The following is a 19,447-nucleotide window of genomic DNA, read 5'->3' on the forward strand; positions in this document are numbered from 1 at the left end:
GGTCCCCCCCCCCGCGCCCCGCAGTGTCCTGGCATCTGAGGAGCCCTCCCGGCAACCAGCACCGCCTGGAGACTGTTCTTGCTTAGTGAAGGCGATGAAACTCGCGCTTCTTTAAAAGCTGGTGTCCTTGCCTCCTAACACAAACAAGAGGCACCCAGGGGCACCTTCATCTGCAGAGTCGCTTAGAACCCTGTCTAATCCTGCCTGGCTACTCACCTACTTACTGACCTTGGGCACTAACTCTGCAACTTTGGTAAAAACTCAACACAGCTCTCAAGGGTGTCAGGAAACAGTTTTGGCACTAAAGGCCCACTTTGCTCCTGGCCTGAATTTAGAATGACCTGCTTGCCTTAAACACTAATGGTACAAATAGCATGGGGTAAGGTGTCCCTCCCTACCCAACTAACCACCAAATGTAAACCAGGTGCCAAAGAAGCTCTCCGGCCTTCTCCCTTCCTGATTTCCAGTGCCCTTCTTCTGTGCTGACCCTGCGTTTTCCCAAGGACCCAGATGAGAAACCGACTTTGCCCACCATCGCCATGCCAGATAAGTTTCGTTAAAAAACAACTTGATCCTTCTCTGTCCTCTGACTGAAACAATGATCTGGATGCCCCAATGTGTGTCGTTCAATATGCTCATTTCCAGTTCCAATCCTCTCCTCAACCAGTCAACAAACTTTTTCTGCAAACGGATAGGAATTGCTAATACCAGTCCCTCTGCTGGGAATCCCCCACCCCCACACACTTTTCAAAGGCTATCTTTTCCAAAACCCCTTCCAGGGACTGTTTTTGCTTTCTGAGCTTTATCCTCTCATTCATTCCCATGTGGACAGTTCTATTCTACCATATAACAGAATATTAGCGTGCCACTGTCATATGCTCAAATTTCTGAGCTCCCTGAAGTCCTGGAATGTCTTTTTAAAATAATCTCCCCACCTCCAAGCACCCAGCACAACCCATTTTAAATTAATAGCCTTGTAGCAAGTTTCAATCTGGTGCCCATTAGCACTGATTTTTAGCAACTAAATGATAAAAATTTGTTAAAGCAGGATTGACTGTAAAAGAGAAATTCAAAAATAGATTTTTGTTTTTTTTTTTATTTTTTTTTAAGCTTTACACCATTATTTTCGCAGGCAAAGCCATTACAGGTAAATGTCATCTATTTCAGGGACATTTTCTACTAAGAAGCTGTTGACAGCTTAACTCCTGTAGCTCTGCTTATGCAAATGCAGGTGGTGCTTTTCTCCCAGAGAACTTCACACATCTGTTATTTAAGTGGACTCTGCCATGGCTGTGCAGACAGGGGCACAGACTATCCACAGTCTTAAAAGAGATGACTGGGAAAGAGGAGACAGAAAAATCAAGCCACTTAGCACAAAGAACACATACATGGCAGTTAAAACTATGTAAAAATTTTACAGATGTGAGTGCCAAAAAGGATGTTTGTAGTGTTAAAAATATAGTATTTTTATTGGAGGTTTCCCTCTGAAGTTAAGTGTTAGTAAAAACACAAATTATAGCACAAATTCATAAGACAAAACATGATTAATACAAATATTCTTAGGTCAATAAAACTTGACAGTTAGACCATACTTTTGAATAAAGAACTGCCAATTTCCTCCAAATTAAAATTAAGAATTATTTGTCACTTAAAATCTCTTTATATTCAGTAGCTGACATAATACCGTAATACAGAAATCCTATATAAACTAAAATTATAAATGACTTTTTCTATGTTACGGCGTATGTGTGTATGTACATACTTTTCCTGACAGCAGTTATAAGAAGTTTTAAAAAGCTATAAAAATTCACTTCTAATAGTACACCCTGTATCTACTATCCAATCCTATGAATTCCCCTATTCACTACCCTTTACAGTATCAACATTCTCTGATGTAGTAAGCATGACAATGGCCACATCCTAATCCCTGAAACCTGTGAATATGTGAAGTTACATGGCACAGGGGAGTTAAGGTTGTTGATCAGCTGCCCTGAAGATGGGGAGACGATCCTGGATTATCTAGGGGAACCCAAAGCAATAACAAGGTCCTTATAAATTAAGAAACCGGATAGCAATCTGTGAAGGACTCCTCTAGCTGACCTTGTTGGCTTTGAAGACGGAGGAAGGGCCAAGGAATGCAGGGACCTCTGAAAGCTGGAGAAGGCAAGGAAACGGATTCTCCACTAGACCCTCCAGAGAGGAACAAAGGCCTGCTCACGCCTTGATTTTAGCCTAGAGAGATTAATTGTGGACATCTGACCTCCAGATATTGTAAGATAATAAATCTGTGTTGTAAGTCACTAGACTTGTGGTAATGATACAGCAGCAATAGGAAACCAATACATCTGGGTTTCAAGCCCCTCTTACAGTCAGCCTCACTGCTTCTTAATGTTTGGCTCAACCTGTGAGGAAAATAAAAATACCCTTTAAAAGCTCTCAGTTATACCTAAACTCTGATAAATTTTCTCCTAAGTGGGGGAAGGTTTCTTCCAGGTCCCTCTGTTCACCTCCCCACCAAGTACACAGCTTTATAGGGGATTTCAGGCTCAATTCTAGTGGCTGAACGTTTGCTGTTGGTGGGATGGCAGATGAGAAGAAAGCTGAATAGGAGGTCTAAAGCCCTGTTGGGTTTGGTTCCTAACTGCTTGGCTGCTTTTATAGTGCCACAAAGGCCAGGGCAGAGCATGTCAATGAAACAAAGGACAAGCATGAAACAAAACGCCATGGGCAACCACGTCTTGATCAAATCTAAGAGTGATTCAAGTTAATAAGTAACACACCCCACCACCTTTTCATGGCTTTAATTATTACAGCCAGTAAAAAATATTCAGGCCATCCCTGTTTTATTTACCCCTAAAGGCTAAAGTCTTCATTAAATGCAGAAGAGTTGTGTTCAATTCAACACATATGGTGAGATCACAGCCTGGTTTATTGTAGGTTTTTGATGTGTCACTCCCCCCTCCCTCCAATCAATCAATCAATCAATCAATCAATCTCTTCCCCTCTTCCTTGCACACACACGGTGTACACAGCACTGCAATTACAATATGACTATCAGATTTTACATTTTATATATCAAGTTAAAAGACACTTTTATTTCTGAATGGTTTCCCTCATTTTCTATTTTACTATTATTATTACTACTATTTTTTTTTTTTTTTTAGCATAAATTGGTCTTTTCATGAGGCCATTTCCTATACTGTTCAAAAGGCACTTTACCCTTGGGTAACACAAAGGGCTCCTAACAGGGTCTGCTTTTGCCCCCAAATATTTCATTCACATATGTTAAATCTGGTAAGTACCTGAACGGCATAGGACATTTTGGTTTGAGAGGCCTGACAAAATGTCTAAGTAGTAAAAGGAATGGGTAAGAGGCTGGAGCAACTCACATGCCCCAAGGTCAATGCCACTATTTTTCTTTGTTATGACGTAGTGACTCTGTCATTGAACTGCCTGATTATGACATTTTCCAAAGTTTGCACTGCTATATTTTCCAAAGGGAAAGAATCAACCAGCCTCCCCGCCCCAGGTAAACTCTCCACTGAGGAATTCTTTACTGCAATTCTTTACTGTGTCTTACATTAGAAAAGCAATTTTTTTCTGATCATTTCTCACTTAGTGTTTTTTCTATCATTGGTTCTTATTTGGCATTACTGTCTGTGGAATTGAACTGGCATAAGAAGAGTTGGGATCACTGAAAATTAAGACCCTGTACCACTGCAAGAGGGAGGCTGAGGTAGGGGTGGTTCTGTTGTGTGTGGCCCCACCTCCATGAACATGCAACCTGGAGGGAACAGGTAAGTGTGGATCACCATTAAGCATCTCTTGGAGCACCATGTCAGAAATAAGTGAAGGAGAGTAGCAAAAGGAAGACAGATCTCCCTGCTCTCCCCTTTAATCTCAGGGATGGAGACAGGTTCTGGGAAAGAACTGGATAATATGAAGCCTCAGGCGGTGGGAGGCAGCCCAAGATGAAACACACCTGGACCCACGCCTGGACATTTTTCCTTTAGAAAAAGGTGCTTATCATGTGGCTTTACAAAGGTCTAATGCTAGAAGCTAAATATGGCTTGGTGTTTGATCATCTTTTTTATTAGCAGAATTGCAACACAGCCCTCTTTGTCTCTAGTTCTCAGAAAACCATTCCTAGTAGCAATGCAATTCTAAAGGGGGGAAATAAAATGCAGCATAAAGAGGCTGCACATTAAATTTTATAAAATACATGTAATGACTATTTGATTTTGTATGGGCAACTGTTCCTGTCAATGTACCTGCAAACCCTTGGGGGGCGGTGGCCTCAAAGCTGCCTGACCCTGTGCTCCATTCTCCCTGATTAAGGTCCTCTGGGACTGAGGAAAAATTAGGCAGCGACCTCCTGCTGCTCTGTATGAGGCAGGGCTAACAAGGCCTATGCTCTCTTCTAGTTCTTCTTACAAGCCCCTAATGCTATTCTTATTATACTCCCAGAATTAAATAAATTTTTAACATGCTTTAGTTCTGTGGGAAAAGGAACTATATCATTGTGTAGTAACTATAAAAACTTAACATCCCCCAAAACTGTTTTTACAAACTCTGAAAAATAAAAAGTAATGTCAGCTTCACAGATCCTTGTTCTTGACAGTAAATAATATCAGTGGCTAAAGATTTCTTAAATTAACATGAAAAATGAATGACTGAATAAACAAATGTGATGCCTGTAGCAGGAATAAACAAAACAGCAAACTGGTAAGTTTTTTGTATACAATTTAATTCAGATTTAAAGTTTTTGCAAGATGCCCTAAAGCTTTTGAGAAAAGTATTCTCTCAAAGTAAAATGTTGTGTTTTGCTGGCAGAATGGGACTTACTTAAAATTGTGATCCAGTTTTTAGCAAAGCCACCAACAATTAACACTGAAGACAGCTGTGTAAAAATACATAAATTTATAATGTTTCTATTAGCACGGCATATTACTGACTTGTTATTTGCAAAATTATTCTTAAACCTGCCAACGCAATTTAACGTCCTTAATTTTTGTCAGTAACTCGTGATCACCTCCTTGCACTGGTGAGCACCTGCCCACCCAGAAGTAATGACTGGGGGAGACCAATAAAGTCAACATTCAGAAAACCATTGCATGCTCTTTCACAAACAGAGCTTGCTGCTGGCAATAACAAGAGCTACAACCTCTCAGAATCCTAATGCAGTACTAACTAAAAGTGCAGGAAAAGAAATCTCCCTAACAATAAAAACTATACCCATGTGGAGATCCCTTCTCCTGCAGGGGACCCTAGAGGCAGAGTACCCATGATCTGCTTACACTGTAGAAATATTAATCATTTTTCAACAAAAGGGGTTCTTTACAACTGCTTTGTCTTCATTTCCTAAGTTTAACCACCAGAATCTCCAAATAGCCAGGTAGTGGCCTGGATGTGTTTGCTGTGTTACCAAAGGTTATAACAAGCAGGGACAACATCATTAGGCTATCATTTTCTTCAGGTATTTTTTTGGAGGGGTGGGGGGGTGCACGTGTTTATATTCAGATTTAAAATTTATGCAAGTTGCCTAGAAACCATGGTGCAGAATAATTCACAGCCTAATGCATGTGAAATTGCAGCTGCTACAAAGAGTATGTTTCCCAAATACACTCTGGGCTGAGCTCATTCCTATGTACCCCATCCTTCACGGTTGACGATATCTAGTTTTCCAGGGAGTTGGTTTAGTTATACCATCATTTTGGTAAAACTGGAGAGAAATCAGTTTGGTTTTTTTTTAAAAAACCCTGCTCGAGTACACTTTATTCTTCAAGAAACTTACACATCTTCGCCTGTGTCGACAGTATATGTAACTTTAAATTTGGGTGATACAGGCCTAAGTGGCAGAGAACTTGCTTTGCACAAAGGATGAATGGATGGATGGATGGATGGATGGATGGATGGATGGACAGATGGATGGATAGGTGAAAGGAAGGAAAGAAGGAAGGAAGGTAGAAAGGAAGGTAGGAAGGAAGGCAGCAAACATCCAGGAATAAGATCCTGTTCTATGTTGGGAGGGAAAGTAAGAGTCTGGGGAAAGAATGGACTGATATCACCCTGAATAAATAGAAAGGTTTTTGTAAAGAAGGAAGGAAAGAAGGAAGGAAGGTAGAAAGGAAGGTAGGAAGGAAGGAAGGAAGGAAGGAAGGAAGGAAGGAAGGAAGGAAGGAAGGTTGGTTTCCTACACTAAAGCCATTTCCTACACTGAGCAACTTTTATCTAAAGAGCTTCATGTATTTCATATGTGTCTGAGGTGCCATCACTCCCCACCATGTCATCACACTCCTGGTCACATTTTTGTAAATGTGGGCTCAGTCAGAAAGCTGGTCAGGATCACTGTCAATCAGAAAGTGAAGCCAGATCAACCCTTAGGAGCTTATGAGCTTGTTCTACCAGGTAATGGGTCACATTAGTTAAATAGCTTGTAATTGTAATGTTGCCATAGTTCTCAGAACTAAGAGCTTCCCTTCTCCAAGAGTGTCTGAGGGCTTGCAGACAGCTGAAGAGGAATGAACACTGCTCCAGGCTTTCCTTTTTAGTTTATCAGGCTGGACTGTTTACTACTTCTGAAATCCTCTTTCCGTAGAAGAAACTGTACCCAGAATGAATGTTATGTCTTATTTATTTCACAAAGTAAGGGGTGGAAGAGAAATGTGAATATCCTAGGGGAAAAAAATGCAAGTTAAACTTCAAGGAAAACACCCGAATTCATTGGGCTTTGGTGCCCAAGATGCTACGCTTTTTATACCATAATCTCAAATAATAAAACCCTGCACATCCTTTACAACCAAATGTGGCAATATTTTGGATGTCTTTTAGGTGCCAAGGACAAAAATATTTTTCATGGTTCTTTGTTCAGCCTGTCATTTTCTAACAATGAACTCTAATCAGCTTTCTGGTTTAAATAAACGAAGGATGACTTCTGAAAGAATTCTTAAGATAAAATGGTTAGAGATTAATTAAAGAAAAACTTTTTTTTAAGTCACAATAAAGGCTAAAAGGTGGACAAAAAAATACTATTCCTGAAACTTCTTAAAACAGTTACTCATAACCAAACTATCAATAGTGCTCTGAGGCCTCTTTGGTAAAAACTTTCAAAAGCCTCTGTGGGATCTCTACAGTTTTCATGCCCATTCTTAGGCTGAACATACCTCATACCACTGTGATGTTCAAACTAAGTAGCAGGATACCTGCTTCAGAAGTTTAACGGATGTTAACACTTTCTGCAAGTGGCACATTCAGAATGCACATCCTGCCAGATTGCAGTGAGCATCTGATCCCATAACAACTGAATGCGCAAGAGATGACACTCACGACACTGACTGCTAAGGCAAGCTTGTGGCCAGGCTAAAGAACAAGATCATAGGGCTCTAAAACCTGCAGCCTCATAGGCAGACTTCAAGCCCAGTGTCTGAACGTCAGACATGGAGCCCACGGCGACAGCTCTCCTCCATCTCTCACTATGTCATGACTGGTGACATTTGTAACAAACTACAGTGTTCGCCCCAAGTTTAAAAAAAAAAAAAAAAAAAAAAGACTTCCCACCATTCTGACATCTGCTGAAAATAATGAAATGCTCCTACTTTTGTTTTTTAAAAGCAAGTAAATACATATTTTATATTCAATATTTATATAATTAGGGAGTAAAGAAAGCTTTTCAAAAAAAGATTAAATACCTTTATAGGGGACAAAAGACCTCCCCCCAACTCCATTATGATTCTTGTCATTTTAAGGATTGCCACTCTTAGGAGTTTATTTAAAATTTAGGATTATTTTTCCATAGGTAAAGATTAAAAGCAAGTAAAACCTACCAGATAAATTCTATCTTCATGAATTACGACTTCAAAATGCAAAATCAAAATATTTTATTTCTATATTTTAAAAAATGTCCTGAGAAATCAGTGGTTAAGATCTTGAAAAAAGGAAGCAAGGTCACAGGAAGATTCTAACTGCCCTCAAGCTCAGACTTAGAGAAAAGGATCACATGTACATTCTCATAAAGGAAGCCTTAAAACCCAGCAGACATTCTTTAAAATACCTCAATCACTAAATAGCAAAATCTGGGGAGATTTAAACACAGATATTTGTATAATCCTTTGTATTCAAGAAACTCAGTGCTTCCAGTGTCACAGGAACCTCTCCCTGGGGTCTGTAGTCAGAATTCTCCTGCTCATTTTCTGAGTGAATCATCTGAAAGACATGGTAGGAGGGGTCTGAGAGAATGATGGGGGTAGGGGTGTGTGCTTGCTTTTACTGAGATGAGCTATGTATGCCACGGAGCAATTTCTTTAAAAAATATTATCTGAATCTGGTGTTGAAGGGATTCATTTAAGAAACAGCAAATCACTGGTATGATGAAATTCCTTAGAGATTTACTTCCGCTTAGATTTTCAAGACGTTTCAACCGGTCCTCAACTTGAGTCAAACTGTTAGCTCTGGTTATTGATTATTCTTACAGGATGCACAATAAGGGCAGATTTTTCAAATATGCCAGCAATTAATCATAAGTTTCAGGAGAAAACTGGGGTGTGATTATTGTTGAAATTGGTTTTCCTCCCAGTTATTAAATGAAATGCCAGGTATGTAGGATGTCTTCCCACTTCTCTCACAGGTTCATAACAAAACCAGAATCGTATCCATCAGTCCAACCCACAGGAAGGCCTGCTTGTCCAGCTCCTCTTTTATCATCATGTTACATCATCACCATATTTCATCATCATATTAAATCATCAAAATAGTATCTCAGTATAGCTCATATAAAATCAAAGACTGTCAGTTGATCAGAACTGAAAGAATGACTGTTACAATCTTTCTCCATTTAAAACATGATATTTACATCTTTCAAACAAATGCCTTTATTAGCCTACATAAAAATTGTTGAGCCAAATGAGGCCTCACAGGCCACAGTATGTGGTTTAAGGGCAAAATCATCAATACTCAAGTTTAAAGATTAGCTCATCTTTATGTTTAAACTGTTTCAACCTTACTCCTTTTGCCATTTCTGTTCCATTTATAATTCTCAAACTATTAGAAGTGTGGTCTCTCGTATCTATGGTCCATGTCAGAGAACTCAGTTTGCATAAACCAGTTTTGTCCTCTGGCATCCTGATGCTAGGCTATCAAATCGACCAATGCTGCAAGGAAGGAGAAAATAAAGTATGTTTTAGTGGGTGTCTGGATCTATTTTCCTTGTCAAGGATCTCCTTTATGAAGATGCCTGTCCAAGCCATTACCCAAAAGTATAATAAGAATAAAGTTGAAATAATTACTGCCTACATCTTGGCTTTGAGCAAGAATCAGAATAAGATTATATTTCAAATGGAACTGAAAAGTCCTTGGCCTTCAAATGTGTACCCCAAAAACAAAGCACTATGAATGCCGGCACTCGGAAACAAACTTCTAGTAGAAGACAAGTGGGGGCATGTCCTTGACATGTCATTTAGAAAGCAATTCTCTCATTTTCGATGGCTTCACCATACTAACACGGCTGACAGCAAAATGGAACAGAACATACAAATTTGGTTAAGAAAATAATGTAATTTGATATTATAAATTTCTATTTATAGTATATCAAATTGAATTGCTCACACATAGAATTTTGGACATTTAACTTTTGGCTATACAGTATGACTTTTATTTTCTATCTGTAGAATCATTATGTATTTCATACTCTATTCCCATTTCTGAAATGTCACAAATACAAAAAAAAAAAAAAACCAGTATTGTGATTCACTGAATCTTGCCAAAGACTCAATGTAAACCTCGTATTTTTAAATGTCAAAAATTTCCCATGTGACTTTTTTGGTGAAAGGCATATTAAGTAGATTAAGTTAATTACTAATTATAGTATCATATTATTGACTAGTATTTCATTTTCAAGAAAGGGTCAACTTTGAGTTATGGAACTGTACCTTCAGCAAATCTCTCTTAACATGAAGAATCACTGACCGATGGAGAGAGGACCACACACACGTAAGCGCATTATTTCTTTTGGTTTATCATAGCACCTGTGGAAGAAAGACAAGCTAGAGGAACACTGGGGAGTGGAGGGAGCGGGGGCCTGGGTGAGAAGGTTCTGTAGGAGGGAAGGAGTCACCATGTGGGGTATTACAGAATAAGAGATGAGAACGGAGAGACACGCTGGGCACTTGGAAGATATGCGGCATCTGAATTTACAGGTCGGAGAAGAGACTAACACCAGAAAAGGAAGCAAGGGTATCAAAAGAAGAAGTGAAATGAGGACACACCAGGCGGGCACCTCAACTGTGCCAGCCGTGGCCCAGCGGTAGAGGACTGCCTCAGAGATTAACAGCACCCAGCGGCAGGGCTATTCTTAGCTATCTGTGTTGGCTGAAGTTGCCGGCTCCTTCCCCTAGACCACAGGTCAGATGTGCCTCCCACTGCACTGTTTCCAGCTGAAATCTCCTTGGAAGTTATGTGGGTACCCTACAAACAGCCATTCTAAAATGAACTCCAGTGTTCTAGCCCCTGGCAGAACATTAGGAAAATCTTTATCCCCATTACACACGCAAACACGCTCACACACATCCCTCATCAGTAAAGACCTTGGGGATCTCTCGGGGCAGCACGTCCTATAAAATCAGCGGTAAGCTATTTTATCGTAGAATAAAGGCACAGAAGTGGGAACTACAAATCATCCAGCCCTGACTTTATTCAGTCATGTATTCACGGGTTTGTTTCAGTGAACACATTATTTATTCCTAAAGAATGCTATTATTTACAAGTTATAAATAAACTAGCCTCTAGAGCTAATGAAATATATCAAAATGAAGTCTTGTGCCTTGAAGTGACCTACAGAGCAGAGAATATGCTGAGAGAATGTCAGCTCTTCAGACTATTTCTATGGGACAGTTGTGGTGAGGGTGAACAACACTCGTCTTCTGATGACCGCCCCCAAGGACACAGGAAAACATCTCCGATTTCACCCTGTGGCTTCTGTGTCAATAGAAACACCTTAGAATGGCAGAACTTTCTTAACTGAAAACACACCTGAGAAGCACCTTTCAAAAACAGTGCTGCAGGACCCACCTTCTTTTCCTGGGGGCAGAAGCCTGCTCTGGTCCTACAGGGACAGGCGTTCCGATGGGCACCAGAGGCCCAGGTCAGTTCCCCTGTACCTATGAAAGGCCTACGCAGCCCCAGCACCCCAGGAGGGCCAGGACATGGGAGGGAAAACCTGGAAAGGAAGGCACACTCCCAGCAGCTGGCCTTGGTTAGGTGGGGCCAGTGGGGTTTTCTCAGACACACACTACAACATGTGTTTCCAGGCCCACTCCAGGTCATGCCGGACGGTTTCTGAGCCACCACACATTAGTCTGATGATTTGGGACATGTGCCTTTGGGTCAGGCCCCTTTCCATGTTACGGTTAAAACAACAGGATGAGAGAAACCGAAAGGTACAAAAAGCTACAGAGGACCAAGCAATTTATTCATGTCCTCTGTAAACACTGAAAAAGATGTCTTTAGCAGAAACACGAGTAATCCAAAGAAGGGGTGGGGGCTGTGGAACATCAAACAGGAAAATCCTCCAGATATCTGGGACATGTTGACATACCAGGCAGCAAACAGCATTCACTTATCTGAACTGAGATACATTTCCAAGAGTGAACCTAAAATGACACAATCCAGCAATGTTTAGGAAGTGTATGTTTTTACTCTCTCACCCTCTGGGAGTTGGGCTGGAACAAGATCTGAGGTGCACAGGTGAGCTTTAGCAATTGTTTGGTTCTTCATCAGAGTGTAACACAAAAGACCCTTTCATCTTTAGGGGCGTGCAGTTCTGACCTCATGCTCCACCAGCTGGCCACTGCCAGGGTATCGGCAAAGAGCTGTGCTTCTGGACTTTGATGGATGGTGACATTTCAATTGGTTATCAGTTTCTATAAAAAATTGCTCTGAGGGACTTATTTCCTTCTCACATTAAAATGAAGACCTATATGACATCATGTTCTGACATTCTGTGAGCATGTGTAGCACACCCAATCAGAATATGTTCTGCTACTGGCTGTTTGTGAGAAAAGGGAGCCCATGTAAGTTTCATGACATTCTTTTTAAATCAAAAGGAGAAGATACATGAAGACTGAAAGCAGAGAAATGCACTGAGTCCATTTCATTTAATACAGGCAAATGCAGAGAAATCTGTTAATTACCAAAATAATTAATGCCTGTCACCCAACTTTGTATTTGATGTGCACTTTGTGTATGGGTTGAAGTGCCCAGGGATGAACTGGGCACTTCAAACACTACATTTCCCACTAGCCTGGGACCATGCTTGCCAGGAACAGTTCTCACCAATATAGAGAGCGAGATGATCAGAAAATCCAGCCGGGCCGACAATAAAACAAAAATATCAAAAAAGAGTTAAAGCATCAGCGTTATAACCTCTTTCAGAATTTGATTATGCTACTTTGAAGTCAAGTCTACTTTCATTTCAATAAAAGCCAGAAAACAGGAGACAGCTGTGTAGCTGCATATTCCTTAGAAATAAATTAGGAGAGTATCAATTTCAGTCCTTACTCTTAAAGTAGAACAGATATAGCCCCACAGTTAATTGCTAAACTGAGGCTCATCTATAATTTCCATATTGTGACTACAAACTCCATACACAAGCCATGAGGTGAACTGGTAGTATACCCTAAGATCTTGAAATGGATGTCAGTTTGAATCACATGGGGACAGGAAGAGAAAACACAGCAGGGCTGCTGCCACTTTTTACAGCAATGATCACACACAAAAAGGACTATGGGCATACCTCATTTTATTGTGCTTCATTTTATTGCACCTCGCAGATGTGTTGTTCACAAAGTGAGGCAAAACCCTCCACCAACAAAAACATTACAAGTCTCTTCATTGCGGTGTGGAACCGAACCCGTAATATTTCTGAGATGTGCCTATAATCCACAAAACCTCATCGCCCAATTCTACCATCCATTCGTGAGATTATGAGATCAGATAGCAGCCTGCATTTACAAAAGTCTACTCCAGTATACAGGGGATGGATTTCAAATGGATTTAGTTAACGCAGGGGTCCCCAAACCCCCAGCCGTAGACCGGTACCAGTCAGTGGCCTGTTAGGAACCAGGCCACACAGCAGAAGGTGAACAGCGGGCAAGCAAGTAAAGCTTCATCTGTGTTTGCAGCCGCTCCCCAGCACTAGCATCACTGTCTCAGCTCCACCTCAGATCATCAGGCATTAGATTCTCACAGGAGCCCTAGTCCCTGGTGCCAAAAAGCTTGGGGACCACTGAGTTACGTAAGGTGTACAAGACCTCGGGAAAGCCAGGACTGCAGCTACAGATAAATGCTGACTTCTAATATTCATCATCAATCAAGTTACTTTTTATGGAAGGTACACACAGATATTTCCAAAGAGATAATTTCAAAAATCAATGAATTCAATTAATTAAAAAAAAAAAAAAAAAGGCCTGAATAAACCACCTGAGGAGTAACAAAGTAGATGTCACAAATATAAAATACACTCCCTTTGTTTTTTAATAATTATTTTCTGTAAGATTTAAAGGACAAACAACAAAATATTAGGAGTAAGTAGCTCTCTGGATGATTGGACTACTGGTAGTTTTCAATATTCGTTTATCCTTTATCTTCTAAATTTTATCTGCTAGATCAAATTTAGTAGATTTTTTTTATAATGAGAATTTTTTTATAATGAGTTTTTTTTTTATAATGAGGCATTTTTCGATACTGTGAGAGCCACTGGCTCCAGGTTATGATAGGCTTTAGGTCCATGTTGCTGAAATATTTAATTGATGTGTATGTATCATTTTTATAACGAGAAAAATATGTTAATTTTCTTGGCTCAAGTTGGTTTGTTTAAAACTAGACAGGGGCAAAATAAGCTGCACTAAAATAAAAATATAGGAAAGGTGCCACGAAGAAAGCAAAATTTGGTTACTTTTTGTAGAAACTAGGAATGTGCTACACAGCTGCAACAATCAACTCAATACTCAATCTAGAGTTCAACAATTTAAGCAATACAAACTAGAGTCTCCAGGGAGCCTGCCAGATCAGCCTGCTGGGCACGCTGTAGCCAATGTCACCCTGCATTACCCAGGTTCTGCTAAAAGACTTTCAACGGCATATGCCAACACCTAGTTGAAACTCAGGTTTTAATATTAACAGTGGAGTTGGTTATTACAAAAGAAACCAAACTAAAATGCATTCCAGCCTCCTGCCCCTGAGTAAACCCTCCTCAAGAACTGGCTGAATTAGCTTTCTCCTCTTCACTGTGTCCCTGATAGGCTTCTGGAGAAGGTGCTTGTAAACACTGAGAAGTCTGAAATATCAATAACAATGGAAGGAGGAGGAGAGTAATTATAATTGGAAAATCTACAACCTCCGATCAGTACTAAAATTGTGAGGCGCTGGTAAAGCACCATGTCTCTCAAACCCAGGGGCGAAGGAGTGACTGGCATGGCACCAGTGGCCTGGAGTGATGAATGGAAGGCAGGTATCTGAGAACCCAGGAGGGCAATGAGAGCGCAGGAGGGCCAAATGCAGCATGCGGGAATGACACTGACAAGTTACTTTATCCTGCCGAGGAAACACAGGCTTCGGAAGGGGCCACTCGGTATGGCATAGGGGCACAGCTCCTTGTCAGGAACACACAGACAAAAGAGCAAAGGCCTAGAAATTGAGACTGGTAAGATGATTTAATGTCTGCAACTATGCAATACCCATAAGGAATTTAGTAACCTCATCAAGAGGCTGGACGGCTTGATTCTTCACTCTCTTCTCTCCCCTATACCTCTCAGCCACATCTCTTCTCAGAAATACGAGGCTGGCTTCTTAATACCCCGTTTTCCCCTGTGAGTGTAGTACATGGTGATGGGAGGATTCTGTGATAGAGAAGGTAGCAAGTACAGAAGGCTCAGTCTTGGGAATACTATCACGCAGAGCCCATTAGAGAATTAATTCACAGAAAATGAGCACAGCTCAATGACAAGCAGCACCTCATCCCCCACAATTACCTGGAAGCTTTGCTCCCTGCATCCTCTGAGAGCTGCTACTGCCTCCCATCACCTCTGCCACTTCCCTCCACATACACATCAATTAAATATGTCAGTAACATGGACCTAAAGCCTATCATAACCTGGAGCCAATGGCTCTCACTGTATCGAAAAATGCCTCTTTTAAAACTATCTTGAAATGAAATTCTTAGATACCCTAGCACACATAATACATACGATGGGGGTGGAGGGACCTTAATACAATGCCCCATCTATAATGTAAAGGCGAACTGAAAGAAAAGTGGGTCAGAATACATTAATATAAAGTTCAGTATTTACAAGCCCGAGTACCTTATAAGATATATGAAGCAATGAGAGGCCTGAATCCCCATGATCACACAGCTATTAACACAAACTGAAGTGGGTGTGTGCTGTGTTGTTACTTAGCCACAAAAGCATCTCTACCGGTAACAAGATTTTCTGAAATACCTCAAAAACTCCTAGAAAAATTCAACAAAGTACAATCTTTCAAGGTTTACTAAGGAGTCACATTCCTAGAAATTTTAGCACAGATTAAAACCATGCATACAAAAGAGTTAGGTTCTAAGCTCGAATATTAGACACAGGTTTTTCACCTGTATAATTCTCCAGCAAGCATCTGAAGGCTTTGCGGGAGGTGGTATACTCTTCACTATGCTGGAAACTGCTGTGCCCGGCAGGCATGATGATCCTAGGATCAGCCCACTAAAGGCCAGGAGCACTCCCAATCATTGTGACACCCACATGGGGGTGATTCTGCCCCATGGAGAACCACTCCTTCATACCAAATTGCCCCCATCTGACAAAGTGCCATGCAAATTATGTACAGTTGAACTTCTCTATTCAGGCACCAGACCATAAGAAAATCATCTCTGACACTATTTCCCTTCCACAGACTCTGTCACTTGGGTGCCCCTCATCCTTTCTTCTTAGTAGGTCATGTGCCCCCTGAAGGACATTACCTTTACTTGGTCACTGCTGAAATCATCTTTGGACAAGCATAAATTCAAAAGACAAATCGGCCTTCAATGAGTGCTCTGAGACATATGCTTTTCTGTTCATCCCCAAAGAGCAGTCATGGACCTCACTCACCAGCGAAGGGCTGTTTTACCGGAATGTGTAGTCATGACTGGTTATATGACTTATTTACAGAAATAAGTTTATTTGATAAGCTCATTGCCAAAATAAAACATACCTGCAAATCCTAGCATAAACAAAAATAAAGAGCAACTTTCATCATTTGATCTTGAAAATGCACAGCAATCCCTGCCATGTAAAATGTGATAAATTCTTCCTGTACAGCTTTTGTGAGGCCTCTGGAAACAACCCAACTTGCATTTTTAATAAAGAACCCTTAAAAGTACCTAATCTATAAACTAGAAACTTTACCATTTAATTATTTAAAGCATCATAAAACATGGTTCTATTGACATGTGTGTCTATATTAAAACGATGTGTATAATCAGAAATATAAACTTACACCCTATGGTTTGAATAGAGAAACTAAAAAAAAAAAGTTCAAAAAAATCATTTCTCAAAGTAAACTAATTTAATGTTTAGACAGTTAACATCATCCCCCGCCCCACACACACTCGCCCATGCATGCTCACATCCCTCCATACTTTGTATCAAGTTTACGTTAAAAAAAAAAATCATTAAATAGAAGTTGTTAAACTAGTAAAAGCATGACTGGTAGTAGAACCTAGAGATTAGAGGGGATAGAGTACCAAGGACTACAGTTTTAGTTAGCATGTGTTAACAATGCTTGAAAAATTGCAAAAGCCTTAAAGTAGTTCTTGGCTTTCTTTTGCTCATAAAAATATCAAATAAGAGTCAAAGGTTAATATTATTTCTTGAAGAAAGACTGTGGTAAGGATATGGAGACACTAGAACCCTCATACATCACTGCTGGGAATGTAACATGGTACAGCAATTTTGGAAAACAATCTAGCAGTTTCTAAAAAAGTTAAACATAAATTTACTATATGACTCCTAGGTAACTACTCAAGTGAACTACAAAAACTTGTGACTCTTTAGAACAGCATTATTTATGACAGTCCTAAACTGGAAACCAACCAAATGTCTATCAACTGGTGAACAGACAGACAAAATGTGGTACATCTATGCAATGGAATATTATTCAGGAATAAATAGGAACCACTGAAACATGCTAAAACATGGAAGAATCTCAAAAATAGTATGCTATGTGAAAGAATGCAAACACATAAGACCACATAGTATATGATTTCACTGATATGAAATGTCCAGAAAAGACAAATCTACAGAAACAGAAAGATTACCGGTTGTCTAGGGATGGGGAGAGAGACGACATGAGCAGTGACTGCTAATGGGCACCAGGGATCTTACTGGGATGATGGAAATGTTCTAAAACTGGATTCTGGTAATGACTGCACAATCTGAAAAATTTACTAAAAATCAGTGATTTGTATACTGAATTTTAAGGTATGTGAATTACACCTGTTAACACACACACACACACACACACACACACACAGCCTACAGCTGAAGCCCTGGGCAGCTACAAAGTGTTACATTTGTGTTTTGGTTGTCCCTCTTACTTTGACTCCAGAGTAGAAAAGATGACATCAGGTCATTAACATTATGAGAATGCAGAATTTTGCTATTCAATTTCCTCTTAAAGATAATAAAGGAACATGGGAGTAGGGAGGCACTCGGGGGGAGCAAATAAATTTGTTCTTTCCTCATTACAGAGTTCAAATCGGGTCACAGCCCTATTAGCCGGTAACCACGAGGACCTTACTTATTACTGCCTGCTGCAGGAGGGGCAGTGCTGGGCCTGGGAACAGAAGGTCCACTGCCCTATGAACACAGGCCCTTTGACATGGGCAAACCCAGGCCGGGCGCAACACTAAGTATGATAACGGATACTCCAAACAAGCAGGAAATGAGAAACTCAGGAAATTCTTGTTTAGTTCATGTACTAAAATCTAATAAAAGCCACTTACCTCCAGAAACCCTGAGGTTAGGTTTTATTTGTTAAAATCAATATCAACTTAATAATTTTACATAATGAAAAACCTCAATCTGGTGAGCAGGCACAACATGTACAACTCCCTAAGATGACTGACCTATCTTGCCTTCCCCTCCCATCTCCTAGTGAGAGAACTTTTACCAAGCACCTGCTATATACACTCACTAGTGCTTTACGCAGGCAGGCAGGCAGGCAGGCAGGCAGGCAGGACCTTACAGTCAATTTGCCAGGTCTGCTTTGCAGACTCATGACAGACCTCTTCTCAGCAGGACAAGGGACTGCACAGCATCTGGCACTGTTGCTGTGGACGAAGACCAGGATCTGGGGCCATGTCTGAGAGGTATGGGCTGACAGTACTCATTGATGGAAGGCTGGAAGGGGCAAGGCAGCAAACATACAGAATGCCCCTGCTGGGAAACAGGTCATGGAAGACAACCAACAGCCAGGACAAAAGACTGGCCCTGCCACTTACTCATAGAAGGTCCCAGCCAGAAGCCTCAGCCCATGTGCCATATTCAGAAGACGAGCATCTTAAGATCATTTTATATATCCCTGTGCCAAAGTTTCTAAGAAAACTTTGTAAGTAAGTAAGTTTTCTTAGAAAACTTTGTAAGTAAGAAAAAAAATAATAGTATGTAAGTGGTAAGTGGGCCAATCTGATAAACGGTATGGAATTATTTTTAGTTGAAATTGATTGGGCAAACATTCATCTTATGAGAAACGAAATGCTGAGGAAAAGAGTCAAATGGGTGGGAAAATGGAAATGCTATATTTATCCCCTTCTCTCCTACCAACCTTGAGTATTTCCTCTATTTTGAGAAGGCAGCAATAAAACTGTTCTTCCTACCAACATTCTCCCTCCACTCAGAGACACACTGGCAGGCAAACTGATCAGCAGACCCCAATGGCAGGGCGGGGCCCATGCTCAGGCCCTGAGTACAGCACCATCCTCTAGGGCAGTCAGTACTCATACAGGGTCACTTGAGTGCACGTCCTCACACTGCTGTAGCTATTAGCCTATGAAATCCTTCTAGTCACTCTTACTGCATATGGAGAGGTAGAGCACTGCCCAGGAGAAAACAGGGAGAATGTTCTAGCCGTCTCCTCTACGCCCACTGCCCCTGACGTCCCTGAGAGCCTGCAGCTGATCTGCTGCTCTCTGTCAACTGAGGTAAGAATATTCCAGAATGCCAAGGACTAATGACAGTGACAAGCAGTGTTATCTCAGGATTCATTCCCCTCTGTCCCTTCCCACTTCCTGTCACTCCATCTCTATTTAAAATAAACTTCACAGGGGAAAAGTAGAGATCAGGTGAGTAAAAGTGGCAACCTGCAGAATCTGAGAGAGCTAGTTGGTTAATATAACATTTGACAGAAAAATTATCTGACATTTAAA

General features: G+C 40.7%; 1 protein-coding gene across 20 annotated transcripts in view; it reads right to left on the reverse strand.

Annotated features, from left to right (window-relative positions):
- CUNH9orf3 (chromosome unknown C9orf3 homolog) overlaps positions 1-19,447 on the reverse strand; it is a 335,956-nt gene that overhangs the window by 42,808 nt on the left and 273,701 nt on the right. For 2 of the 20 annotated variants that reach the window (XR_001517533.2, XR_003048425.1), the window contains exons 14-15: positions 9,924-10,019; positions 8,844-9,146 (exon numbers count right to left, since the gene is read on the reverse strand). The exons of 12 other annotated variants lie outside the window; for them this stretch is intronic. Coding sequence is in view for 2 of the 8 variants with exons in the window: in XM_025051657.1 (XP_024907425.1) it covers positions 8,083-8,202 (120 nt within the window). In the remaining 6 variants the exon portion in view is untranslated. Of the gene's footprint in view, positions 1-7,860; positions 8,203-8,843; positions 9,147-9,923; positions 10,020-19,447 lie in introns of those variants that run through there. 6 more of the 20 variants (XR_003048427.1, XR_003048426.1, XM_025051657.1 and 3 more) reach the window with 4 other exon arrangements.

This window comes from Pteropus alecto, unplaced genomic scaffold (genome assembly GCF_000325575.1).
Source record: "Pteropus alecto unplaced genomic scaffold, ASM32557v1 scaffold138, whole genome shotgun sequence".
In the NCBI taxonomy this organism is placed as follows: Eukaryota; Metazoa; Chordata; class Mammalia; order Chiroptera; family Pteropodidae; genus Pteropus; species Pteropus alecto.